Genomic DNA, 23,277 nt, shown 5'->3' with positions numbered 1-23,277 from the left:
TACACACATGCACACCGGCACACGCCCCTTACACAGGACCTGCATGCTCACACACAAGCCCAAACCCCACACAGCACACCCAGTTCTCAGGGAGGGCAGTCTGCCCTCGTGCTGGGTCCACAGGGTCCCGTCTGCTGCCCAGCCCTCAGCAGGCTGCCGTGAGTAGGCTACTGGAGAAGCCCAGGGGCAGCAGGAAGTTCTGCCAGCGCGACCTGAGCAACAGCCCCAGTGCTGACGCACACAAGGTCCTGCCTGGGCTCCTCACTCCAACACCCTCACCAGGCTCCCCGGCACCTCAGGGCCCTTGGAGGCCTGTCCAGGGCGGGTCAGTGTCCACAATGCTGTCCCAGGCATCCTGGGACAGAAGCCCTGAGAGACAGCCTGCCAGCAGCTCAATGAGGAGGCCAGGTTAGGGCTGCCTAGGGTCCCCACTACCCCTGCCTGCCATGCACTGCCCCACACACCGTCCATCTCTCTGCACAATGTCGGCCCACCGTGGCCCTGACCTCGCCCCCTGATGCCTGTCCCTCAGCCCGGACTCTCTGGCCACCTCGGCTCCCAGCCCTGACCCTGCACCTAGGCAGAAGCCAAGGGGCTGGGAGGTTCCGGTGGTGGAGGAGGAAGCCGCAGGTCCTCGCCAGACCCTCGGGCCCCCAGAATGCAGGCTGGGTGCAGTTATTTTCAGCCACGACTTGTAGGGCTGTCACAGGAGGAAAACAAGAGAGACGGATGGCTCAGTTCCGGTCCAGAGCAGCTGGATGTGGTACCATCCTCGCTGGGACCCTGAGGGGCAGAGAGCAGGACTGGAGGTCCTGGAGGCTTGGTGGCAGGGCCAGGCCAGGAGAGCTGCAGCTCTGGATGGAGGGCCTGACCAGAGCAGGCCCCACAGGGCCAGGACAGGACTGAGTGTCCACACAGAGTCCCGACAGGATCACCCCTGCAGCCAGTGGTCCGAGGCAGGAACCACCTCTCAGGAATGACAGCCTCAGGCAGAAAGAATCCAGGCGGCCCCGGGATGAGCAAGGCTGGGGCGCAGTGGGGAGCCAGGGGCACTGGTCAGCCAGGTCTGGAGATGGGGAGAGGGAGGCATGTGGCTCCCAGTCGCAATGCCCCACGCAGCTGACCCTCCTCACAGCCAGAGCAGGGTTGCCAGGAAGTGAGGGGCAGAGGCTGACAGGCCCGGCATCCAGACACTAGTGCCACGCAGAGCAACCAGGAAGCCTCCAAGCCAGGGGAAGGACTCCACCCGGCCAGCAGCCCTGGGAAAGGCCGCCAGGCACCAGGGAAAAGCAAGCGAGGCCGCGCACCCACAGAGAGGGGCACGGGATGCCCGGCCTCCTGAGCCCCTCTGCTACCGAGACCCTGCCAGTCCCCAGGCCCAGCCTGCTCCCGGATGTGCCACCAGATACTGCAGGGTGGTCAGGGAGCCTGGAGACCTTGCCCAGGGGGTGCAGCCAGAAGGGAGGCCTCCAGGCCGGCGGGCAGGACAAGGGAGCAGGAGCAGGGAGCGAAGGCCAGGGCGAGGGGCTGGCAGCAGGGGCGCGGGGTGCTGCAGAGCTGGGGCGGGCTGCGTGACTGAGCACTGACCACCAGGACACCACCCTCCACATGGACGGACCCCACGGCCGCACACTGACTCTCAGGAAAGGAGGGCGGCCGGGGGTGGGAGAGCAGAGGATCCCCACCAGCACACTCAGGAGGGCACGCCAGAGCTGGGTGGAACCGAGCATGGGCCCCCACGGAGCTGACCACCCCTCTGCAGCAGAGAGCAAGTGAGATACCTCAGCCTGCAGAGCCCAGGGACAACAGCAGGGTGGGGTCTGCAAGGGGTGGCCAAGCAGGAGCACCGTCACACGTGCGTCCAGCTGGGCAATGCACAGAGCCACACACTGGAGACAAGCCCATTTGGAACCCAGCCAGAGACCCAGCCATCCCACCGCTCCCCTGTCCACCTGCCCAGATGCCCCACTGCTGGCCCTGGACCAGACCCCACCCCAGGCAGCAGCAAGCAGCTGCGGAATGCGAGCAGGGCCCTCCTTCAAAACCACCCAGGACGCCAAGTCGGCAGGCCTGAGCCGGAGGCCAAGGCCACCTCCTGCACCACGGCCTGCAGAGCAAGACCAGCACAGCGTCCTGGATGCCACCCTGGCCTCGAAGTACAGCCTGGGGCACAGGTGACCTGGGCCAGCTCTACCCGGGCTCCCCTATCCCCCACCACAGCAAGCCTGGGGCCATCTGGCCAGAGCTGCCTGCTGCCACGTGCCCACGCCAGTGAGGGGAGGCCTCCCAGGGCCCCAGGGCCGAAGGAGCTGGGCTCCCCTCTGGGGCAGGCTGACGAAGGCCACAGCACCACCTTCCCTGCCTGCCTCCCACATCCCTAGTCTCCCTCACCACCCATGACAGGTGACCCCACTGCCCAGAAATGCCCCTGCAGAGAGAGGCTCTGCCCATGCTGGGTGTGGCCACATCCTCTGGCAGGTCCAAACCCCGCAGAGGCCTGTCCCTCAGGGTCCCCCGCCCCAGGCTGGCATAGCAGAGCAGCCTCTCACCACCCCACCTACCGTGCTCTGGCCAGCAGTTCCTGGTGGCTCCAGCTGCGGCTCCCCCAGGGTGACGCTCAGGAGCAGCCCACCCTCACCTGGCCGGAGGCCGCGGCCCCAACCCAGGCCCTGGCAAGATGGGCAGGGGAAACCGCGTGACCTGCCTACTGTGACAGTCCTCAGGCGACCGTGGCCCAGACAGGCGGCCTGGGAACTGGCTCCGGCCCCTGTCCGCTGCCCTCATTTCCTCTGCCGGCTTCCTCTGCTGGGGGTGGGGAGGCGGTGGCTGCCTGTCCTGCTGCCACCGTGACAGACGGGCGGGACACAGACGCTGAAGCCTCCCTGCACTCTGGCCCACAGGGGTGACTTGGCCTCTCCACCAAGGACCCACCTGGGGACAGGACAGAGGCCGGGCTCCCTGGACAGCAGGCCGGGCTCCCATCCAGGGCAAGGCCAGGTTGGCTCCCTCTGGCTCCCCCTTGGTCCTGCCCCCAGAGTCAGCTGCTGAGAGGGACAGGCAGCCACAGGGCCCAGGAGGAGGGCCTGGCAGGGGGCTGGGCACCGCCCACCCTCAGGAAGTGCTTCCTGAGCCAGACAGGTGGCTGGGACAGCCACCACCACAGGCTTCATCCCCACTCCTCCCCCACCTGCCTCATGCGAATACACCAGGGGGACGTGTCCCCTACAGCTGGCAGCAGTTCTGGGGCCGCCCTGGCCTACAGCCCCTCAGACCACGGTCAAGCCAGCCATGCCCTTCCTCTGCTCCAAGGGTGTCCTCTCCCAGGGGGTCACTACCCAGTGTACAGGGAGGACATGGCCGGCATGAGCCAAAGTTGGGTGCGCCCCAGGCAAGGCCATCAGCTCTGACCCCTGGGGCCCAGCACCAAGAGGGACGGAGGAGACAATCTGCACCAGGGCCCTGGGGCTGCGAAGCGGGGTCACAACCTGATTCTCCCAGTTCTGGAGGCCAGAGTCAGATCCAGGAGCTGGCAGGGCCACGCTCCCGGGCAAGGTCCAGGAAGGGTCCTCGGCCTGCTCCAGACTCTGCTCCCGCCCTCTGGTGGCTGTCTTCCTGCGTGCTCCCCTCTTCAGGGTAGGCCGCCCACCAGAGCACGACCTCGTCTTAACCAACTACGTCTCCGTAGAGCTGGATCCAAATCAGCCCCCTCTGAGGTCCTGGGTGGACACTGATCTGGGGTGACACCATTCAGCCAACCGACACCTCGAGGAGCTGTGAGAGGGGACAGGAGAGGGGATGGCGGCGTCCGGGGAGCAGGCTTCCAGGTCACAGGTGAATGAGGGGCCACAGGCGGGAGTGCTGCCCTGGTGGGGGCCAGGCGCCAGGCTCTCGGAAGCCACCCCAAAGCAGGAACCTCAAGCTTCCCTACACGTTCCAAACCACCGACCGCCGCAGGCCCGGCCAGCTGGTGTGGGGGACGCAGGCCCTCACCAGAGCCAGCAGCGCCGGCAGGCCCAGTTCAAGGTCACCCAAGGCCAGAGAGGGGCTCTGCCTAGGAAGTGGAAGGCACAGAGGGTGGAGGGAGCGGAGCCCCAGGCGACCATTGCACCCTGTGCCCAGAACAGCGGCTCCGCCCGTGTGCACAGGTGCAAGCGTGCAGGTGCCCTCTGTGGTGTCAGCGTGAGGCATGGTGTGCACCTGCGTGTACCTGTGCACCTGAGCCCGCACACCTATCTGAGTGCTGCTACGCAGGCGCGTGTGGGTGGTGGGGACCCCGGGCGGAGCCCAGGCAAGGAGGGCCCACTTTCTGGAGAATGTGCCAGAAGGAAGAGAAGTGGTTTCCCTGCCCAGCCCTGGGCCTGGGGCCTCACACTCACCAACCCCATGCACTGCGGGCTCCCTCCTGGACTCCTGGACCACTTCCCAGCAAGGCCACTGCCCTGACCTCAAGGAGCCCTCAGCCTGCTCCCTAAGGGTCACCTCCCCGTGCGCCCCAGGGAGGGTGACGGGTCACCAGCGGGCTCCTGCCCCTAGGCCTGGGACATTGACCACCCAGGTCCCACAATCGCAGCTGCACAAGTCGGGGTCACCACGTTCCGGGTTCCAGGGCCCATCCGTGAGCCGGGAAGCAGGACTCCAGGAGAACACCCGTCTGTCCCCGGGGCACCTTCCTGGGCCCTGGAGACCCCTGTGCTGCTCAGACCAGGCCTGGCCTGGGACACAGCCTCCTCTGCCACATGGTCACTGTGGGCCCTGGTGTGCCTGGCTCTGTGCCTGGCCCCACATGGACCTGGGAGGAGTCACTGTCCTGGTGAGGCATGGGTGCTGCCCCCAGAGGCTCCAGGGAGTGGACTGAGGACTTGGGCAAGGAACAGGATGTGAGCCGAGGGGCGGGAGGATGGGTGGGAGGTGGGGAAGAGCAGTCCTCAAGCCCTGCCCTCCACACGCCGCCGCACGCTCCAAGTGCTGCTGACCGGCCGTGCCACCCCGGCCAGGAGCAGCCTCAGGAAGCTGTCCAGGCCCCCACACCAGCGCAGGTGCCACAGCCCCCAGATTAAAGATCAGGAAGCCAAGACACAGGGAGGGCACCAAGGGGCCAGCGAGCACGCTGCCAGGGCCGCCGGCCCTGAGGCCTGGGCAAGATGCGTGACCTTCCCGTGCTGTGGGCACCGAGGGCAGCTGCAGGCCCAGGAGCCACGGTGCCGGGCACCCGAACGAGGCCTGGGCAGCAGGAACCCGCCAAGTCCCTCCCCGTACCTGGTCATCCTGAGGCGGCAGCGAGAAACGGGGCACCCCTGCCCTGGGGCACCTGGCAGGAGCAATGACCCTGCCCCTCGAGGCAAACACCACCTGCCTCCAGTCCCCTCCGGCTGCCTCTGTTCCCCATGAGGCTGCCCTCCTCACCCTTCATTTCTTGTTTTCCACCCCTGCCCACCTGTCTACCCAGGAAAGGTCTCACCTGTGCAGAAGCTGACCTCAGAGCGGCTGGGTGATGGCCCAAGACTGCGGCAGCCTAGAAGCAACCTGACTGCAACTGCCAAGAAACCTCCACCATCACTGAGTCCTGGGGCCAGGCCAGGGGAGGAGCCAGGCCGAGGAGACAGCTCTTCCCAGCTCCCAGGAGCGAGCGTTCAGGCCTGCCCCGAGCACCCCAACCCCGGCATGGCTGCTGGGGGCGCCCAGCAGACCCCAGCAGGGGCCCACAGCCTGCACCTCCAGTCAGCCCCTGGTCTCAGACACATCAGCCACCCAGCCCTTGGGCTCCTTGCCCAAGTCCTCAGTCCACTCCCTGGAGCCTCTGCGGGCAGCGCCCTGCCTCCACCAGGACAGTGACTCCTCCCAGGTCCATGTGGGGCCAGGCACAGATGGTACCACCTGTACCATAAGGACCACTGTCACCTCTATGCAGACCAGCCCAACTCCCGTGACAGACCAAGAGCAGGTCTTGGGTGCAGGGCACAGGCTGGAGACCACCAGGACCCTCTGCTTAGCACTGCAGTGACTAGTAAGTGGCCCCATAAATAAACTGCAACCATCGCCAACATGAGCTCTCTCTTCTCTGGGTTTTGGTGGCCTCAGCAGGACCACCCCACAGATGCCAGCTGACCTCAGAAAGGACCATCTCTTTCCACTATTGAAATGAAGAAAAGCCAGCAAGTCACTGTGGTCACAGGGACCCTCAGGCACTGGGCTGTGCCCCAAGAGTGGCCAGCCCGTCTGCAAGCCTCCAGAGCAGCAGCCTGCTGAGTAGCAAGCAATTCATCCACCTGGCCGGCCCCAAGCATTGTCCCATTTTACAGGCATGGAAAACAGAGGCCACAGAGGCAAAGCAGGACAGAGGGGCTTCAGTGTGGGGACAGTAGGTGTTGAACGTTGGGCTAAGTACAACCAGAGGCAGGGCACCCCACCTCTCCGTCCCAACATACAGGCCCCACTGGTTACCCTGGAGGACTGTCCTCTCCCCACCCATCACCATCCAGGGCAGATCCGAGAAGGGGCGCCATGCCTGCCAGGGCACGCAGCTGGAGACAGCGCTCTCCCCTTCCTCCCAGGACCCTCCTTCCCTCCTAGGTCATTAAACCCACCCGCTGTAACGACACCGATCACACTGCCGCCAAGCCTGTACCCACGCTCAGAGCTGCTGTTCCTCTGAGACGGGAGGGCCTCTCTTGCCCTGGACACCCTGGTGCCAGATCCCAGCACGGTAAGTCTGTACCCAACAGAGGGAGGGAGGGAGACTGAGATGGGCCAAAGGGCTCCTCCCTCCCGGGTCAGCCTGGCACCCACCGCCAACCACCAGCAGGCCCACCGCCACCCAGCTGAGCCTGGACCTGCTTCCCAGCAGGAGGAACCTTGCTCAATGGGCAATGCCTGGCAATGCCCGCCTAGGCCCGGTGCCGGCTCCCAGCCACCTGGATGCTGATAGTCTGGGCCTGGGGCTGCTCAGTGAGGCTGCCTCCCCCTACCCCACCCTCAGATCGGGCCAGTGACTGCCACTGCTGCTGGGCTGAGCCATCTGCTGATGGTGGCACTGTGGTCTCTGAGCCCCTCAGGTCACCCCAGGAAGTCATTTCCAAGCAAGGGACATCCATGGCCTTCAGCCAAGCAGACAGCCCTCCCCCAGGAGCGAGTGCCTTCAGACCTGCTCTGCCCAGGGGACCCTGTGCATCACGGCCATGCTGGAGAGCTGTCCTGTGAGAGCCTGGCTTCGTGCAGGCTGCGCGGCCCTGTGCTGAGCCCAGGGACTGGGGTGGGACTCCAGGCCCCCAGCGGGGTTCATCCCCCACTTAGGCCCAGCAGGGGTGGAGCTGGAGGCAGCAGAGGAAAAGCCTACCTCCTAACCACACTGGGGCTACCAACTGCCCACCCAGCTGCCACATCATGGCCAAGCAGCCACGGGTAAACATGTCACGGTCCACAGGGGCGGGGGTGGGGTGGGGGCCTGGCCCTAGTCTTGTGCAGCCAGCTTTACAGCGCCACCTGTGCCTCACCTGCTGCCCAGGGCCTGGGCACCCACCAAGGCCCATCTCTAGGCCTCTTCCTGGTAGGCCAGCCACCGCCTCCCCTGACAGGCTGCTGGGGCTGGTGAGGAGCACCCCCAACCAAGGCCACAGGACAGCAAGAGTTCACAGCAGGCTGCACCCCCGTCTAGATGCACCCCACCCCTCCCTAAGGGCTCTGAGTCCTGGCAGCCTCCTCTCCTGCACACCTGGGGCCAACCTGAGCCCCGAATCCCAGTTACCTGTGCTGGGGAGGCATCCCAGGGGCACGGCCGCCACCACCGCCAGCCCAGCTGTGCCCTGTCCGGGCCCCAAGGCCTGCGCGGCTCCGCAGACCCGTAGGGGGTCCTGCCCAGCCTGACCCTGTTCCTCTGTGCCGGCTCAGGGCAGAGAAGGGGTTAATTTCCATGCAAAATGGGAAACCCAAGGTCTCGCAGCATCCTGTCCGCAGTGGGGAGACAGGTGGGGGCGGGAGGCAGCCAGCAGGCCCAGGGGCGCCGGGCGGACTCACCGGGGTCGAAGTGCGAGCTGAAGGCAAAGCTGGGGTTGAAGAAGGAGGACGACATGGCCAGGGCCAGCAGCGCGACGGGCATCCCCGGGCGGGCGCTGCGCTCAGGACGCCCGCGGCCCTGGCCCGCGCCGCGGCATCGCCCAGCGGCCGCCGCAGGTGCGGAGCGCGCGGCCCCCGCGCCCAGCGCCCCCAGCCACCGCCGCAGCGCGGGCACCGGTGGGGGCGGCGACAGACGAGGCGCCTCCGCCCGCCGCCGCGGCGCCGCGGGGCTCGGCTGGTGCAGTCCGAAAACGCGCGGGAGCGCGCGCGGGGGGCTGGGCCGGGCCGGGGGGTGGACGCGGGGCCGCAGAGCTGCGGGACCCCGGGGCCCGAGGGGCGCGGGGCGGAGCGGGCGCGGGGCAGGAGGGGCGCGGAGGCGGGGGACGCGGAGGCCGGGGATGTGTGCGACAGAGGCCGAGGGACTTGGAGGCCAGAAGCACGGAGGCTAGCAGCGGGCACAGAGGCCGGCGAACCTGGAGGCCGGGAGGGGGCCCAGAGGCTGGGGGTGCGGAGCCTGGGGCCGGGGGTCTGGCAGCGGCCGCCGCAGGGGCCGGGCGGCGCGGGAGTCCCGGGCGGGCTTCGGAGGCGGCGGGTCCCCGCGTGCCCTCCGGGCGGCGCCTGCGCCAGGGGGGCGGGGGGCTATTTTTGCAGAACCGCCTGAGGCTGTGCCACGCTGCGACACCCGCGGAGAAGGCACCGGCCGCCCCCACCCGCGGCGAGCCGCGCGCGGCGGGCGCACAGGGGCTGTCCCCTCCCGCCCTGTCCCCTCCCGCCCCTCCCCCGCCCGCAGCCATTTTGCCCCGCTGCGGTGGCGCTGCGGGGCCGCGGGCGCGAGGGCAGCCGCTGGGCAGAGCCGGCCGTGGCCTAACAGGTAGGAGAGGCTGGGGAGTTGAGTCGCCTGGAACTCCCGCTCTTAGCTTGGGCCAGCTGCACAGCCCCTGGAGGCCTGTTGGAGGGCAGGGGTCGCAGCGCCCGCAGGAAGACGGCCTAGAGAGGCCACCACGACCCTAGGTAGGCTGGGGGAGGGCTCCAGGGCTCGCCCATTTTTCCTAGGGTGGCTCTTCCTGCAGAAAGGCCCCTTCACATGTGCAAAGCAAGGAACCCTTCCAGGTCCCCTCAGGTCCATAGGGGTCTCCTGCAGTGGCAGGTGAACCCCACACCCCAAGCCTGTCCAGGAGGCTGGGCTGTCCAGACCTTCTTTCTGTCCCAGATTGAGTGGCAAACGCTCCCTGGGGGTTTGTCCCACTCCGCTGTAGACCTTGGAGCCACAGAGGTGAAGTGGCCAGTGCAGGGTCTTGCCCACAGCAGCCTGTCCACCTTGTCCAGTCTGTGTCTTCTGGAGACTCGGGAGAACAAGAGGCCAGGACTGCAGGGATGGTTCACTCCCCTGGGGATGGGGTGATGCAGTGGCCCCTGAGGGCTGCTGTCCAGGAGTGCACCAGTATGAGGACAGGGGCCAGGTACCCAGCGGCAATACTGCCCAGTCCCCATATGGAGGACCAGCCTCTGCCCAGCTGGAAGGTACCCCCGACACCTGTACCCAGGCAGGGAGAAAAGCCCAGTACCCCCAGTTGGTACTGGTTTTCAGCTGAGAGGGAGTCTGTCCAGACTGAGTGCCAGTGATGGCCGGCCCCACAACTAGGCTCCTTGGAAAGAGCCCAGTGTGGGGTTTGCCTGTGGACGCACGCAGGCATGTGCACAAGCGGGCCGGGTCGGTGTTGGGAGCTTTTGAGTCAGGTGTACCTGAGTCCCCATGAATGGCACCAATAGGGATGGGCAGTTTGGCCTGCCAATCTGGGGGTGACCAAAGGCCACTGACCCAAGTACAGGCTTCTGCCCATTCCAGGGTAAAGTCAGCTAGCAGCTCTAGGGGAGAGGACCCTGAGGATGCGGCCCTGCCCTGTCTCTTGGCCTGGGGGAGAGCACAGTACCCCAGAGCCCTTCGGTGCCTCTGCAGGGACCGTGCCCAACAGTGGGAATGAGCACCTGAGTGACCACGGCTGGTGGTGGTCACAGAAGTGCAGGCAGCTGACCCTGGAGGACACCGTTGAGTCCTGTCGGATGCCAGGGGTGAAGGGTAGTGGAAGGAGCTGACTCCAGGGGCCCAGCCCAGTGAGGAGGGGCTGCACGTCCAGGAGGCAGAGGACGGGAGGCAGTGGAAGGAGGTCTTGGGGTGTGGTGGCAGGAGGTGCAGGAGCAGAGGAGGAGCCTCAGGGTGTCGAAGGTGAGGCAAGGGAGGCTCTGCCCCAAGGGGACACCAAGAAACTCTGGTTGTGTCCTTCACAGGTGAATGGAGAGCAGCAGGGCACATGGGGTGCCTCGCTTCCTAAACAGGTCCAAAGCTGCGGCAGGTGCCGTCCGGCCTGAGCCAAAAAGCATGGTGCTGAGTGACAGAAGCCGGTCACGGAAGGCCACGCAGGTATGATTCTGTTCCCACAGGGACAGGAAATAGACCAGGGGTGCCAGAGCCGCAGGCTGTGAGTGAGTGCGGCTCCTTTTGGGGTGATGAGGCACGTTCTAAGCCCTGTGGACACCCTGAAACACACTCCTTCCTGAGCTGGTCCTGGGGGCCTGCACCTCGGCTCCAGCTCCCAGGAAGCTGAGGTGAAGGATCGAGCCCAGGAGTGTGGGACCAGCCTGGGCAACAGAGCAAGACCCTGTCTCAAAAACAAACAAAACAGAAAGCCCACTCGATTGTAGACTTTCAAATGGCAGTCTTATGATATGCGAATCACATCACAATAAAGCTGGTGAAAACAGACTTCGTGCTTGAGGTGACCAATGTTTTAATGAGATATCCTAAAGAGTCAGGATTCACGTAGCCGGGCATGGTGACACACACCCATGATCTCAGCAACGTGGGAGGCAGAGGCATGAGGATCGCTAGTTCGAAGCCAGCCTGAACCTAGTGAGAGTCTGTCCAAGATGGAACATAGAACAGAAGGGCCAGGTTCGGCCCAGGGGGAGTGCCTGCCCGCTGTGCCCGAGCCCTGCATTGTGCACACAGGGTCCGTGTGAAAAATACGTAATGAGCGAAAGAACACGACTTCGAAGAAAGGATGGAACAGAAAGGCCACTGAGCCCTGGGCCACCCCTGCCCAGGATCCTGTCCCACATGCTGGTTCCAGCCATGCCAGATGCAGGGTGGGTGAGAGGGACAGCCAGGGGACAGAGTGGCCTTTATTCCCCTCCCTGGCCTCCCCTGCCTCAAGCCCAGATCCCAGTAAATGTCATGTAGGAGGCACAGGTCCTGCCTCGTCTGGGGAACTCCAGCAGGGTCACCTTCTACAGACTGAGCCCCGGGGGTTCAGGCAGGGGCACTAGTGGGGGCCCTGGGGCGAGGGAGGGCAGCCAAGAGGGCTGGAAGGTTGGGGGCCACCAGAACGGAGGCTCACAACTGCGTGCTTAAAACCACAGGCCGAGTCTCAGCCTGAAACAGGATCCTGGCCGAGGCTCTGGGGCAGGGCCTTCCCGTCTCCCAGCTCGGCCCGGTCCTTGGCATGTGGCTGCACCTCGGCTCCAGCCCCTGCCCCTGTGGCCGGGGGAGCTTCTCTGCCTCCTCTTCCGAGCTGCCCTCCGCCGGGATGCTCTTTTGTTCAGTGCTGGGGACGGAACCCAGGGCCTTCGGGTGGGCAGGCGCCCACCACTGAGCCACACCCACCCGTGGCACCATCTTCCTCACCCCGCAGAGACCCCGTGTCCAAGCGAGGACACTGCGCCAGGGGCCAGGACCTGGACGTATCTTTGCTGGGGGCCACTGCAGCAGCGGGGCCTGGGCGGGGAGTGCAGAGCGGGGAGCCCAGCGCCGGGCAGGTCAGCCCCTTCCTGGATTCTTCCCAGACACATTTCAATCCCCATAAGCCACACTCCCATTTCTGCCTGTGAGCCGGCGCCCTGGATTCAGCACACAGACCAGGTGCTGCCACCACAGTGGGCGGCGGGCACCCCTGCCTGGCAGGACACCACCCCATGCTGGGCACCTCCGTCACATCCCCAGCTCGGCCTTCGAGGCCCTCTGAGCAGCGTCTCTAGCAGGCTGGGGCCTCCAGGTGCAGCCCATGAGCCAGGGCTGCGGTTCCTGAGCACACCCAAGGGGCAGCAAGTGCCCGGCAGGAGGAGGCCGCCCGGGACCCAGCTCGCCTGCGGGTGCCTCTGCACATGGGAGGAGTGCACTGCAGGGCAGGTCTGTCCCTCCTGCGGCGTTCCCAGGACAGCCCTCAGCTGTGGAATAACTGCCCTGCGCCCCACCCCTAACTGTGCTCCACAGGTGGTCACTGGGCTTCTGGCACCTGACAGAGACACCGTGGGCAGGGGGCTACCTGCCAAGGGTGCCCAGCCGCCACAGGAAACCCAGCTGTTGCCAGTGTTCAGAGCTGGCCAGGGGCTGCCCACCCACCACAGAAGGCACACCATGGTCTAGAAGGAGGCTGCAGCTTGAGTTCTCTGTCCTTATACTAAAATGGCCCCAGGAACAGAGGAGCCAGTTCCTCTTCCGTTTCTAACACAGCAGGGCAGGCTGGGTGGCAGCTCCGGCTTTGCCAGGCGGGTGTGCGGGGGGCGGCAGCAGGGCCCAGCCCCGTCCCGCAGTGGCTCCAGGCAGGAGGCTGGGCAGCATCAGCCCTCCAGGAGCTTCTGCAGGGGGCAGTGTCCACAGTGCATGGGGACAGGGTCACCCTGTGCTATGAGGTGTTCCCGTGGCCCCAGCTCCAACCAGAGCGGGGCCGGGGCTGGGGCGGGAGGGGCGTCTCTGACCCAAAAATGAAACCTGAGGGGCCGCGGGGGACAGGCCATCTGTCAGCCCCGGGCAGGTGCTGGCTCCAGAAGCTGTGGAGAGCAGAGCCAGCCACCGCTTCCCCGCCCCGCGAGGCCTGGCTGCTCACACTGGGCTCTGCCCCCGCAGCGCGCTTCTTGGGCTTTGTTAAAAGTGCTCTGTCCACTCTGCAGGTGTCCTTCTCCTAGTGCAGTGAAATTCACACGACTAAGCTCAGCCATCTTCAAGTGGACAGATGAGTGGCTTTGTACACTTTCACAGAGCATGGGACGGTCCCTGCCTGTCCCCTCTCGAGAGGACGCCCCGTCCTCACTGCACACTGGCTAGCACCAGCCCACCAGCCCAGGCCCTGGCACCCGCCAGTCTGCGCTGTCCCTGTGGACTGGCCTGCCGGACGCTTCGTAGGAAGGGGACCTGCAGTGCATGGTGTTTTCTGTGGCCCCCTTCCCCAGCTTACGTCTGAGCGCACCCGTCTGTGGCCTGGGTCAGCGTGTCGGCCCTTCACATGGCTGAATAGGCTCCACTGTCCCACATGTCGATGTCAGTGCAGCTGCTGTGACCACAGTCTCACGTGGACGTGCAGCACGCGTGGTCACTCAGGGCGCCTGGGACACCGGGCTGCGGCAGACCCTCTTGGAGAAGAACTTGGCAGGACCGGGTCCTCTGTAGCTTTCCCAGGTGATCCACCCTTGTGAACGCAGCCAGGGCGGAGGAGGCACTTCTGGGTCAGAGGCAAGAACCACACTGCCTCTAAGGACTAAGGCTCTGGAACCTTCCCAAAGCCCAGCAGATGGGCAGCCGAGGGAGCTGCTGGAGCATCCTAGCCCACGGGCACCATGAGGAGCACCTCACCGCGCGTCCGGTCTGCAGGGTGCACCGACTCTGGGCGTAGCCCGCCCAGAGACAGGGAGCTGGGGACGGGGCCTGGGAAAAGTCCGCACTTTTTTACCGTCATTTTGGGCTACGATACTCTTTCTAAAATAAAAGACTCAAGGTCCTAGGCCTGGAAAAGAAATAGATGGTGAGGTGTTTCCCTCCCGACAGGCCATGGCCAGGAGGGGCTCTGATGGGTGAGGTGTCCCTGCTTCCCTCCCCAAGGTCTCACTCTGGTGACAGCCCTCTGAGGGCACTGCCTGGGGGAGAGGAGCCCACAGGAGCCATCTTGGCCTGACAGGGCCTCCTTCTCTGCCCCTGGCCTTTACTTTAGGGGCATCCTAGCCCCTGGAGAGTCAGGACAAAGACAGCTGCTCAGCCTTGGCCAATCACTGGGGAATGCTCAGGGTGTCCAGGCTCTCCTGCTGGCTTTTCTGAAACCCTGGCTGCCCTGCCCCCACTGGGAGACCATGCCAGACCCCGCAGGCCGAACTCATGGACACCACACACCCCTCCAGCTTCCATGAGCAGGAGGAACGTGGGCACAGGAGCAGTGGAGTGGTTTGCCCAAGTTTACAGCTGGAAGGCCAGGGCGGTTGCTTCCTCCTGGACCACATCTTGCACTGTACAGGAAAACACTGAGAATCAGACAAATTCCTGGAAACACAAAACTACTAAATCTGAATCACAAAGAAATAGAAAATTGGCATAGACCAGTAATCAATAAGGAGGCCGAATCGGGGATCAGAACTCTGACAAAGAAAAACCTGGACCTAGTGTGCTCACAGCTGAGCTCTACCAAATTTTTAAAGAGCTAACATCAACCCTTCGCAAACTCCTCCAGAAAACAAAAGAGGAGGGAATACTTCCTGACTCCTTCTGGGCCAGCATTATCCTGATATCAAAGTCAGAAAGAAGGCCACAAGAAAAGAAAACCACAGGCCAACATCTCTCGCAAACGCTGATGCAAAGGTCCTCAACAAAACGCTAACCGCCTGAACTCAGCAGCACCTTCCAAAGGTTGTCCACCATGACCAGGTGGGATTTTTTTCCTCGAATGCAATGAGAGTTCAACATTCGAGAATCTATCCCTGCCACACACAGCTTTAACAGGTTGAAGGACAACTGATGCAGAAAAATATTTGATGAGATTCAACACCCTTTCATGACAAAAGCACTCAACAGATGGAGTAGAAGGAAAACACCTCAACACACCCCTTCTGTGCAAAACCCACAGCAAACGCCACACTCCAAAGGAGGCCAGACCCAATGCCTCCTCTACAACCAGGAACAAGGCAGGGTGCCTGCTTTTGTATTACAGTCAACATAGTACTAGCAGTTCTAGCCAAAGCAATTAGGCAAGAAAAGAAAAAAGTATTCATGTTGGAAAAGAAGAAGTAAAAACTGTCTCTGCTAATAGATAATATGATCTTATATTTTGAAAACCTGAAAGATCCCCCAAACTGTTAGAGCTAACAAATGAATTCAGCAAAGCAGCAGGAAATAAAGTTAACACACAAATACCCTTGTGTTTCTATATACTAATAATAAACAAATTGAAAAAAATTGCAAAAACAATCTCTTAATAGCAAAAACAAATCTTAAAAATAATTCCACTTATAATATCAAAAAGAACAAAATACCTGGAATTAAGTAAGGAGGTAAAAGATGTGTATAACGAAAACAGACAAACATTGCTGAAAGAAAGAAGACATAAATAAGTGGAAATGCATTCCAGGTTCACATTAGGATGTCAGGACCAGGGCTGGGGTTGTGGCTCAGTGGTACAGCACTTGCCTCGAATGTGTGGGGCACTGGGTTTGATCCTCAGCACCACATAAATAAATAAAATAAAGACACTGTGTCCATCTATAATAATAAAAAAAAAGATGTCAAGACTACCAAAGTGATCCACAGAGTCAGTGCATTCCTCTCTAAATTCCACTGAAAATCCCATCGTAAAATCCACACGGGATCTCAAAGACCTGGAATAGCCAGGACAATCTTAAATAAGAAGAAAAAGCTGGAGAACTCACACTTCCTGATTTCAAAACTTACTACACAGTTGCAGTAATTGAGACAGTGTGGTACTTACAGAAAGACAGACACATGAAACTGGGATAGAATAAAAAGAGAAATTGTACTGTCAAAAACAATTGTACTGTCAAAAAAAAAAACTGGGTTTTTGTTTTTGGTTTTGGGGGGTTTTTGGTACTGGGGATTGCTTAACCATGAAGCCACATCCCCAGCCCTTATTTTTTATGTTTTACTTTCAGTCGGGGACTTGCTAAGTTGCTTAGGCTGGTCTCAAGCAATCCTCCTGCCTCAGCCTCCCAAGTTGCTGTGACTACAGTCATATGCCACCATGTGTGGCTGTCAAGTGGTGTTTGACAAAGGTGTCAAGACCATTCACTACGGAAAGGGCAAACTTGCAACAAATGATACTAGAAAACCAGATATCCAAATGCAACCAAGTGCAGCTAGAGCCTTCCCTCAGATCATGTGCAAAATTAACTCCAACAGGATCAAGACCTGAACATAAGAGCTAAAGCCAAAACTATTAGAGGGAAACAGGACAAAATCTTCATGGCATTGGATTGGCACTAATTTCTTGGATATGATGCCCACAACAGTCAACAAAACATAAATTTGTTGTTTTTTAATATATACATATATATTTTTTTAGTTGTAGATGGATACAATACCTTTATTTTATTTATTTTTATGAGGTGCTGAGGAGCGAACCCAGTGCCAGGCAAGTTGTGTTGAGCCACAACTCCAGCCCAAAAACACAAATTTGAGTTCATGAAAATTAAAAAAAAAAAAAAAAAAAAAAAAAAGTGCAGAAGAGAAACCATCAACAGAGGAAAAAGTCGACCCAAAGAATGAAAAAGCCAGGTGCAGTGGCTTGGGAGGCTGAGGCAGGAGGCTCACAAGTTCAAGATCAGCCTCAGCGATTTAGTGAGGACCTAAGCAACTTAGCGAGTCCCTGCCTCAAAATAAAAAATAAAAAGGGCTGGGGATGTGGTTCAGTGGTAGAGCAGGCTCGGTTAATCTGCAGTACCCCCAAAGAGAGAGAGAGAGACTGAAAAACATGTTGCAGTTGTTTATCTGACAGGGAATTAGTGGGGAGTGTACAGAGACTTCCTGAAGTTCAACAACAGAAGTCGAGCAATGTGATTCAAAAACAGACAAGAACTGAAAGAGACGCTTCTCAGAGAAGACACGCGCATGGCCAGAAGCACCTGGGAAGGTGCTCAGCATCCCGAGTCTCAAGGACACCAGACCAAACCACCATGAGGCCCCCCCCACACCCACAGGATGGCTACGATCGGAAGACGGCACCGTGGAGACACGGGCCCACGCAGCGCTGGCCCCTCCGTGGAGTCCAGCCCCTCTGCTTCTGGCATACTCCAGAAGCACTGCAGGCAGGGACGGGAGGAAAGGCTGCGTGCCCAGGTGTCCATTAGCAGAGGGGCAGACAAACAAAATGTGATCCACCCACACACAGAAAAGTTCTTCAGCCCTGAGAAGAAAGGAGCTCTTTTCCCTCAGGTGCCCGCAGGGCTCCTGCCCACCCAGTGTCCTTGGCATGGTGAAAACAAACCAAGGTCTTGCTCTGCCCAGGTCTCCCCGGTGCCGGAGCTGCACCTTTGCCACGGGGTGGAAGGAGGAACCGTGGTGAGCTCCCGCTCTGGAGCTATGGCACTGGCTGACCAGGGGCAGCTCTCCTCCCAGGCCCTGGAGGCGCCTACGTCTGTGCCCACGAGTACGTGGTAAAAAGCTGAGGCCAAGACGACCTCCGCATCGCAGGACGGCTCCACTCGGCTCCACTGGGCTCAATTCTCCACATCAGCAAGGCGCAGCCCCGCTCAGGGGCCGAGGGGCTCCAGACAGGTGTGCGGATGCCCTCGGGAAGCCCTGGGCAGGGTGGCCAAGTCATCCTGTCCCTCCGCATCAAGTTGCAGAGCAAGGAGCACATGGCCGAGGTCCATGCAGGGCCAAGTTCAATTCCCCGGCCGCCAGAAGGTCCACATTTCAAAGGAGGAGGACGTGGTGACCAAGTTTAATGCAGACAGGTTTTAAGACGTGGTGACTGAGTAGCAGCTCGTCCCCAGTTGTGGTCTCCTGGACAATTGGGAGCCTGCACTCCTGAGGACTGCCCTGTGCCCTTAGTCACTCCTCCAGTAAATCCTATATCATGACCAAGAAAAAGGTGAAAAAGAGGGATCCGGACGTGTGCCGCAGCAGGACTCTGAAGTTCTTGTGCTAAGTGAAACAAGCCAGGCACGCAGGGACGGGACCAGCGGAGGCCAGGCACGCAGGGACGGGACCAGCGGAGGCCAGGCACGCAGGGACGGGACCAGCGGAGGCCAGGCACGCAGGGACGGGACCAGCGGAGGCCAGGCACGCAGGGACGGGACCAGCGGAGGCCAGGCACGCAGGGACGGGACTGCAGAGGCCAGGCACACAGGGATAGAACCAGTGGAGGCCAGGCACGCAGGGACAGGACCACAGAGGCCTCCTCCAGAGCTGCCCAGAACCACCCCTTCAGCAGGGCAGAGTGGGGAGGCCAGCAGCTAGGAGCAGGGAGGAGAGTCAGGTGTGGGGACAGGCTTCTGTCTGGAAGGTGGTGTCCCCTGGAGAGGACAGTGGTGGTGGCCGCACCACCCTGGGCGTGTGCACAGCCGCTGGCAGTGCACTGAAAGACGGCCATGGTGGTGAGCTTCTACCACAGTGAAAAAAGAGAAAGAAGAGAAACAGCTGGAGGAACCGGGAGAGGCCAGCCTCCTCGCGGGGCCTTTCCGAGTGCTTTGGCCTGCGCGGACCTTCCACCGCAGTGCACTCCTCAGGGTCCCAGCAAAGCAAGGACACTGGCTAGGCCCCAAAGATGCTGAGGATTTCCCCAGTCCCCTGCTGCTGTGGACAGAGGCCACCCCTCACTCTCCTGGGCCTGGTGTCTGCCCTGAGGCTCCAGGTGGCTCTGTGGCCCCCATGTCTGGTTAGGACAGGCCTCATGGTCTCCTAGAAAAAAAAGAACTGGGGTTTATTTTTCCCCTTCCTGGGCTCTTCTGAATGAAGTGGTGACAGAGCCTCCGGGGGCTGCTGTAAGGGTTGCCGGAGACCCTCTCCAGCCGCCCCGGGCAGGGCCCACCCAAGGCATAACACGTTCATCACTGCTGACCCTAGGGAAGGGGGACTTCAGGGCAGCAAAACCACCAGCAGACCAGGAACTTGCCCAGCCACGCCCCTCCCTGCGCTCTGCACAGCCTGCGTCCAGGGGTCCACCTCATGGGGCCCAGCTGGGCTCTGGGCACTACCTGAGCAGAAGGGGACAAGGTACCTGGTGCTCAGAGCCAGGCAGGGACAGCACTTGGCCTCCTTGCCCACAGAGGGACACACCTCATTGGGAAGAGGTTTGTGCTGCACCCTCCAGAGGCCTTCCAGCTGCAGTCAGCCTCCGGCTCCGCTGCACTGCGTGTCTTCCTGGCCCAAGTCCCCGACCTGCCACAAGACCACCTCTCCAGGGTCCCACCACCCTGGCCACGACTGGGCAGTGACCACAGCCTCCTCTCTTGGGCCTCATGGCCCAGCGCTCCAGTGCCCGGGGCACAGGGCTGTGGCAGAGGATACAGGTCTGGGTTCCATCCTGTGACCTTGGGCGAGGCCCTTGGCCCTGCATCAGTCTGTCTGCCCCTCCCCCACGCCATGTGGGCATGGCCAGGTGCTGCCGATGGCTCGTCTGCCCAGTCTGGACAGACTCGCCAAGTGCCAGCAAGCCCCTTGGGGCCACCGGTGCCAGGCTGGAGTGCCCAGGAGGGGTGAGGGGACAGCTGTAGCCACAAGATGTAAACAGGCTGGGCAGGTCCCAGTTATAAAGCCTGAAACCCCTGCAGCCATTCAACACTCGGCCTGACCTGCCTCTCCAGGCCCTCGAGGAAAGCAGGCGGTAAGCCCTCGGGGCGGGGAAGCATGGGCACCGGGCCTGGGCTTCATACACAGGGCAAACAGGGGCCCTGGGATCTGGGAGGACCTCAGACAAAGTTTAGGGGTGGCAGGGAAGGAGAAAGGGGGCAGCTCTTTGCGCCAACAGCACCCACGTCAGGGAACCCGGCTCCACAGACAGCCACGCGGGCCTGAGTCTCCGTGTGCCCAGGAAGGGCGACCATGAGCCGGGACAGCGTGGGTCTGATGGGCCCACCGCCCTGGGGCCCTGGGGTGCACAGGGCAGGGTCTCCAGGGCCTCCTAATGCAGGAGCCCTGAGCTGGCTCTGGCCCCTCACCCAGCCCCTCATGGAAGCCCTCTGTACCCATTATCCCCTGGCCACCAGGGAGCCCTCCCACGCCGGCACCTGAACCTGGGCTCCTTGGCAGAGGCTTGGGGGCTGTGGTGGCCCCCGCCCCAGGAAAGGCCATGTGGGTGGCGTGGAGTGACTGGGCACAAAGGCTGGCAGTGGTACTGGGGACACGGCCACTGGCAGGCCTTGGAGCTCGGTCAGTTCTGGTGGGGGAGGCCTGTGGGGAGAGAAGAGAAAGGACCTCTCCAGGCCCTGAGAGGAACACTGGGCCCGCTTGCCTGGGCCTTGCAGCCTCTGCCAGGCCGGACTTCATGGCCTTCCTCTGGGGACTGGTCAAACCCCACCCCAGGCCTGGTCGCAGGGGCTATAAATAAACGGCCCCCTCCCAGCCCTGCCGGCGGGGACTCTGACAGCAGTGTGGTGGGAAGGGGGCAGGCGAACAGCACAGGTCTAGGCAGGACATCGGCCTGTAGCCTGGCCAGCCTGGCCTCGGATGTGGCTGGGCCCCTTTCCCCCTAGCAGGACCCCTGAGATGCCAGGCCAGGGAGTCAGGAGCCCGCTCAGGACCCGGGGTGGCAGGGCCTCTGCTGTGCGGCAGGGTTAGCCACTGAGGTGACGATGGGGGCCCAGTTCTAAGCCCAGGCCACACCCTCCCTTCCCCCGTTAGAGGACTGGGGCTGCCCCAGGGGAGCCACCCCGGTCAGGAAGCAGGACCCAGTCTTGGGGCTGCACCAGTGCTCCCCAGCCCCAGGCCCAGGTGGGGCTGCAACCTTTGACCTATCAGGAGGAGAGGAGAGGGGCCTCCAGCCACTGTCCAGCCCAGGCCAGGCGATGACAGCCACACTGCCCCTCCTGCTGGGGCCATGTGTTCCAGAAGTCTCCAGCACCTCGTGAACTTTCGGGAGGGCCCAGGGGCTGTGGACACCTGCTGGCCTCCAGCCCTGGCCTCTGAAATAGCTGTTCCTACTTGCATCCTGGAACCCAACACCCCCCAGGGAAACAACCCGAGAGCTCGCAGGTCACAAGGCACTGCCATGAGGGGCACAGGTCGCCTGACTTGCCCCGCAAAGTGGGGACAGTGATACCTGCACCTCCTCAGCCACACAGGCTCAGGGTTGCCCCCGATGAGCACTTGCCCTGGGACCATCCTGCCTTTCTCAGGGGGAAACTGAGGCACAGAGGGGTGGGGGCCTGAGTCCTGAGCTAATTCCTCCACCAACTGCCCCTCTTCTAAGTCTGGGGACTCCCATACCCCGAGTCGTGGTGCCTGCTGCCAGGCGGGGTGCACAGCTGCTCTCTGCCCACCCCAGGACAGCATGGACGAGGACTTCTCCTCCCAGATGAAGAAGGTGGCGCTGGCCATGGGCACGTCTCTGTCAGACAAGGACATAGAGCTCCTGCCCTCAGACATGAGGCACCACGGTATAGCCAGCTCTGGACCCAGCCCTGCTGGGAAGGGGGAATTGGACACAGCTACCCCTGTCCCTGGGCCCAGGCCTAGCGGGGACATCTGATGTGTGTCCCTGGGGCTGATGGGCCCAGACACCATGACCCTGGTGAGCAGGGGAGGGAGGAAATGGACCTGGCTGACCCCATCTCTGGGCCAGGCCCAGTGCACCAACTGACCTGCCCAGCCCCATGCACAGGTGGCCCTGCTGACCCCAGCCCGGTTGGTTCCAGGGTCCTTCAACTACCTCAGGTTCTTTGAGTACATGCGCCAGTTCCAGGCCTCAGGGCAGCTGGAGAGCGCCATTCGCAAGGCCTTCCAGACCCTGGACAAGGACAAGAGCGGCTTCATTGAGTGGAATGAAATCAAGTAATGGCCTGGGCTGGGGAGGGGGCGCAGTCCCGGGCCAGGCACAGCCGGGGCCCCAGGCACCCAACAGACCTGGCGTTCTCCCTGGGGTCCCACTGGCCAGGACCACAGGACAGTGCCAGACCCAAACCCAGAGGGTGGGGCGTTCTGGGCCCAAGCACCCCATCCAGGGCCTCAGTTTCTCCTGTAAAGTGGGCAGGGAGCAGCTGTGACCGTCAGCACGGCTGGCCTGACTCGAGCCCCCCTCGACCCAGGTACGTCCTGTCCACCATCCCCAGCGGCATGCCCACTGCCCCGCTGACAGATGAGGAGGCTGAGGCCATGATCCAGGCAGCCGACATGGACGGGGACGGGAGGATCGACTACGAAGGTGGGGGCAGCAGGGACGGGCTGGGGGAACCCCTCCAGGGCCCGCCCCCTGGCCGCTGGCCCCACAGTGAGGTCCACGCAGTTCTCAGCACACCACTGTCCAGGCACAGCACTGAGTGGCCACCCCACCCCAAGTCTGTCAGCACCCCAACAGTAATATGGGGTTGCTGAGTGGGTGGGGGTTTCCCCGAGAAGGGACGTGTCCAGGGTGGGCCTGGGAAGGTCAGTGGCTGGCGGAGCCAGCGTGGGCTGGGCGGAGCCGAGAGGAAGTAGCGGCCACTGGCTGCCTCAGCTCTGGCTGCCCTGGGACTGGACTTCCTGCCACCACTCATCCCCAGTCATGGGCTGGGGCAGAGCGCAGGGAGAGTGGCCACCAGGAAAGAGCCAGTGGGCTCAGCGCCCAGATGCCCTGTCCAGCTGTGACCCTGTCCCCACCCACCGAGGCTGGCCACCATCAGACCTCAGTGCACGGGGCAGCCCCGAGCATGACAGAGCAGCTGGCCGGGTGTGCATGGAACTCAGAGCACCTGCCCGGAAGGGTCCGAGGCCTCAGCACAGACCAGCCACTGTGAGCTCCGCCGAGGGTCCACTGGTGACCTCCGAGGGGCACACAGGCCCAAGACCAGGGCTTGGGCAGGCTGGGATGCCGTGCCCTCCAGACTGTGGGCCCTCACAAAGGAGCAAGGCTCCCACCGCTGGGGGTCGGAGGGCCAGCAGCCTGGGGCATCCGAAGGCAGGGCGTTTACCAGGAATGGGTTTCCTGCCCTAGAATTTTCTGAGTTAATCAAGAAGGAGAAAATGCCGAGGAAGAAGTAACACCACGAGCAGCCCCGGTGGGCTGTGCCGCAGCGGACGTTCCCAGAGGAGACCATGAGGGTGGACGCGCCTGTGCCAGGGAGGTGGGAGAACACGCTGTGGACAAACACCGCACTGCCGCCTGCGTGTCTGTGAGCGCCACCGCCCATGGGGGCAGGGGAGGGCCCGCTGGGAGCAGGCCGGCCTGGGGGCGGGGCAGGGGGCGGGGCGGGGCTGGCGTCCACTCTCAGTGCGGGGACTTTGGGGATGGTCTCCCACCAGCCCTGGGCTGCCTGGGCCGACAC

At 62.4% G+C, this 23,277-nt stretch overlaps 2 protein-coding genes across 7 annotated transcripts in view; one reads left to right on the top strand and one right to left on the bottom strand.

The window, feature by feature from the left end:
• Window positions 1–8,149, bottom strand: part of AATK (apoptosis associated tyrosine kinase) — a 32,982-nt gene extending 24,833 nt beyond the window's left edge. Inside the window, exon 1 of one of the 3 annotated variants that reach the window (XM_079133417.1) lies at window positions 8,011–8,149. In XM_079133417.1, the coding sequence (XP_078989543.1) occupies window positions 8,011–8,092 (82 nt within the window). In that variant the 5' untranslated portion in view covers window positions 8,093–8,149. Of the gene's footprint in view, window positions 1–2,561; window positions 2,794–7,741; window positions 7,881–8,010 lie in introns of those variants that run through there. The other 2 variants (XM_079133421.1, XM_079133419.1) reach the window with 2 other exon arrangements.
• PVALEF (parvalbumin like EF-hand containing) lies at window positions 8,059–23,011 on the top strand. 4 transcript variants are annotated; one of them, XM_079133441.1, is made up of 5 exons: window positions 18,977–19,643; window positions 21,303–21,414; window positions 21,673–21,808; window positions 22,063–22,178; window positions 22,947–23,011. In XM_079133441.1, exons 2-5 carry the CDS (start codon window positions 21,309–21,311, stop codon window positions 22,991–22,993), a joined length of 405 nt encoding a protein of 134 aa, XP_078989567.1. In that variant the 5' UTR covers window positions 18,977–19,643; window positions 21,303–21,308; the 3' UTR covers window positions 22,994–23,011. The 4 variants fall into 4 exon arrangements, with proteins under 4 accessions (XP_078989565.1, XP_078989566.1, XP_078989567.1 ...); XM_079133439.1 differs by lacking the exons at window positions 18,977–19,643; window positions 22,947–23,011 and adding an exon at window positions 8,059–8,166 and having other exon boundaries at window positions 22,063–22,686; XM_079133440.1 differs by lacking the exons at window positions 18,977–19,643; window positions 22,947–23,011 and adding an exon at window positions 8,827–8,920 and having other exon boundaries at window positions 22,063–22,686.
• The last annotated feature ends 266 nt before the right edge of the window (window positions 23,012–23,277 follow it).

Source organism: Sciurus vulgaris (genome assembly GCF_902686455.1).
Source record: "Sciurus vulgaris genome assembly, chromosome: 3".
In the NCBI taxonomy this organism is placed as follows: Eukaryota; Metazoa; Chordata; class Mammalia; order Rodentia; family Sciuridae; genus Sciurus; species Sciurus vulgaris.
Note: the sequence above shows the minus strand (reverse complement) of the source record. Positions and strands in the feature narration are given on the sequence as shown.

Excerpts from the sequence above, each read along its gene's own strand:
- PVALEF (XM_079133439.1), top strand. The coding sequence starts at position 21,309 with ATGGACGAGGACTTCTCCTCCCAGATGAAGAAGGTGGCGCTGGCCATG. Across the intron at positions 21,415-21,672 it reads CTCAGACATGAGGCACCACG|GGTCCTTCAACTACCTCAGG; the intron begins GTATAGCCAGCT and ends GGTTGGTTCCAG. Across the intron at positions 21,809-22,062 it reads ATTGAGTGGAATGAAATCAA|GTACGTCCTGTCCACCATCC; the intron begins GTAATGGCCTGG and ends CCCTCGACCCAG.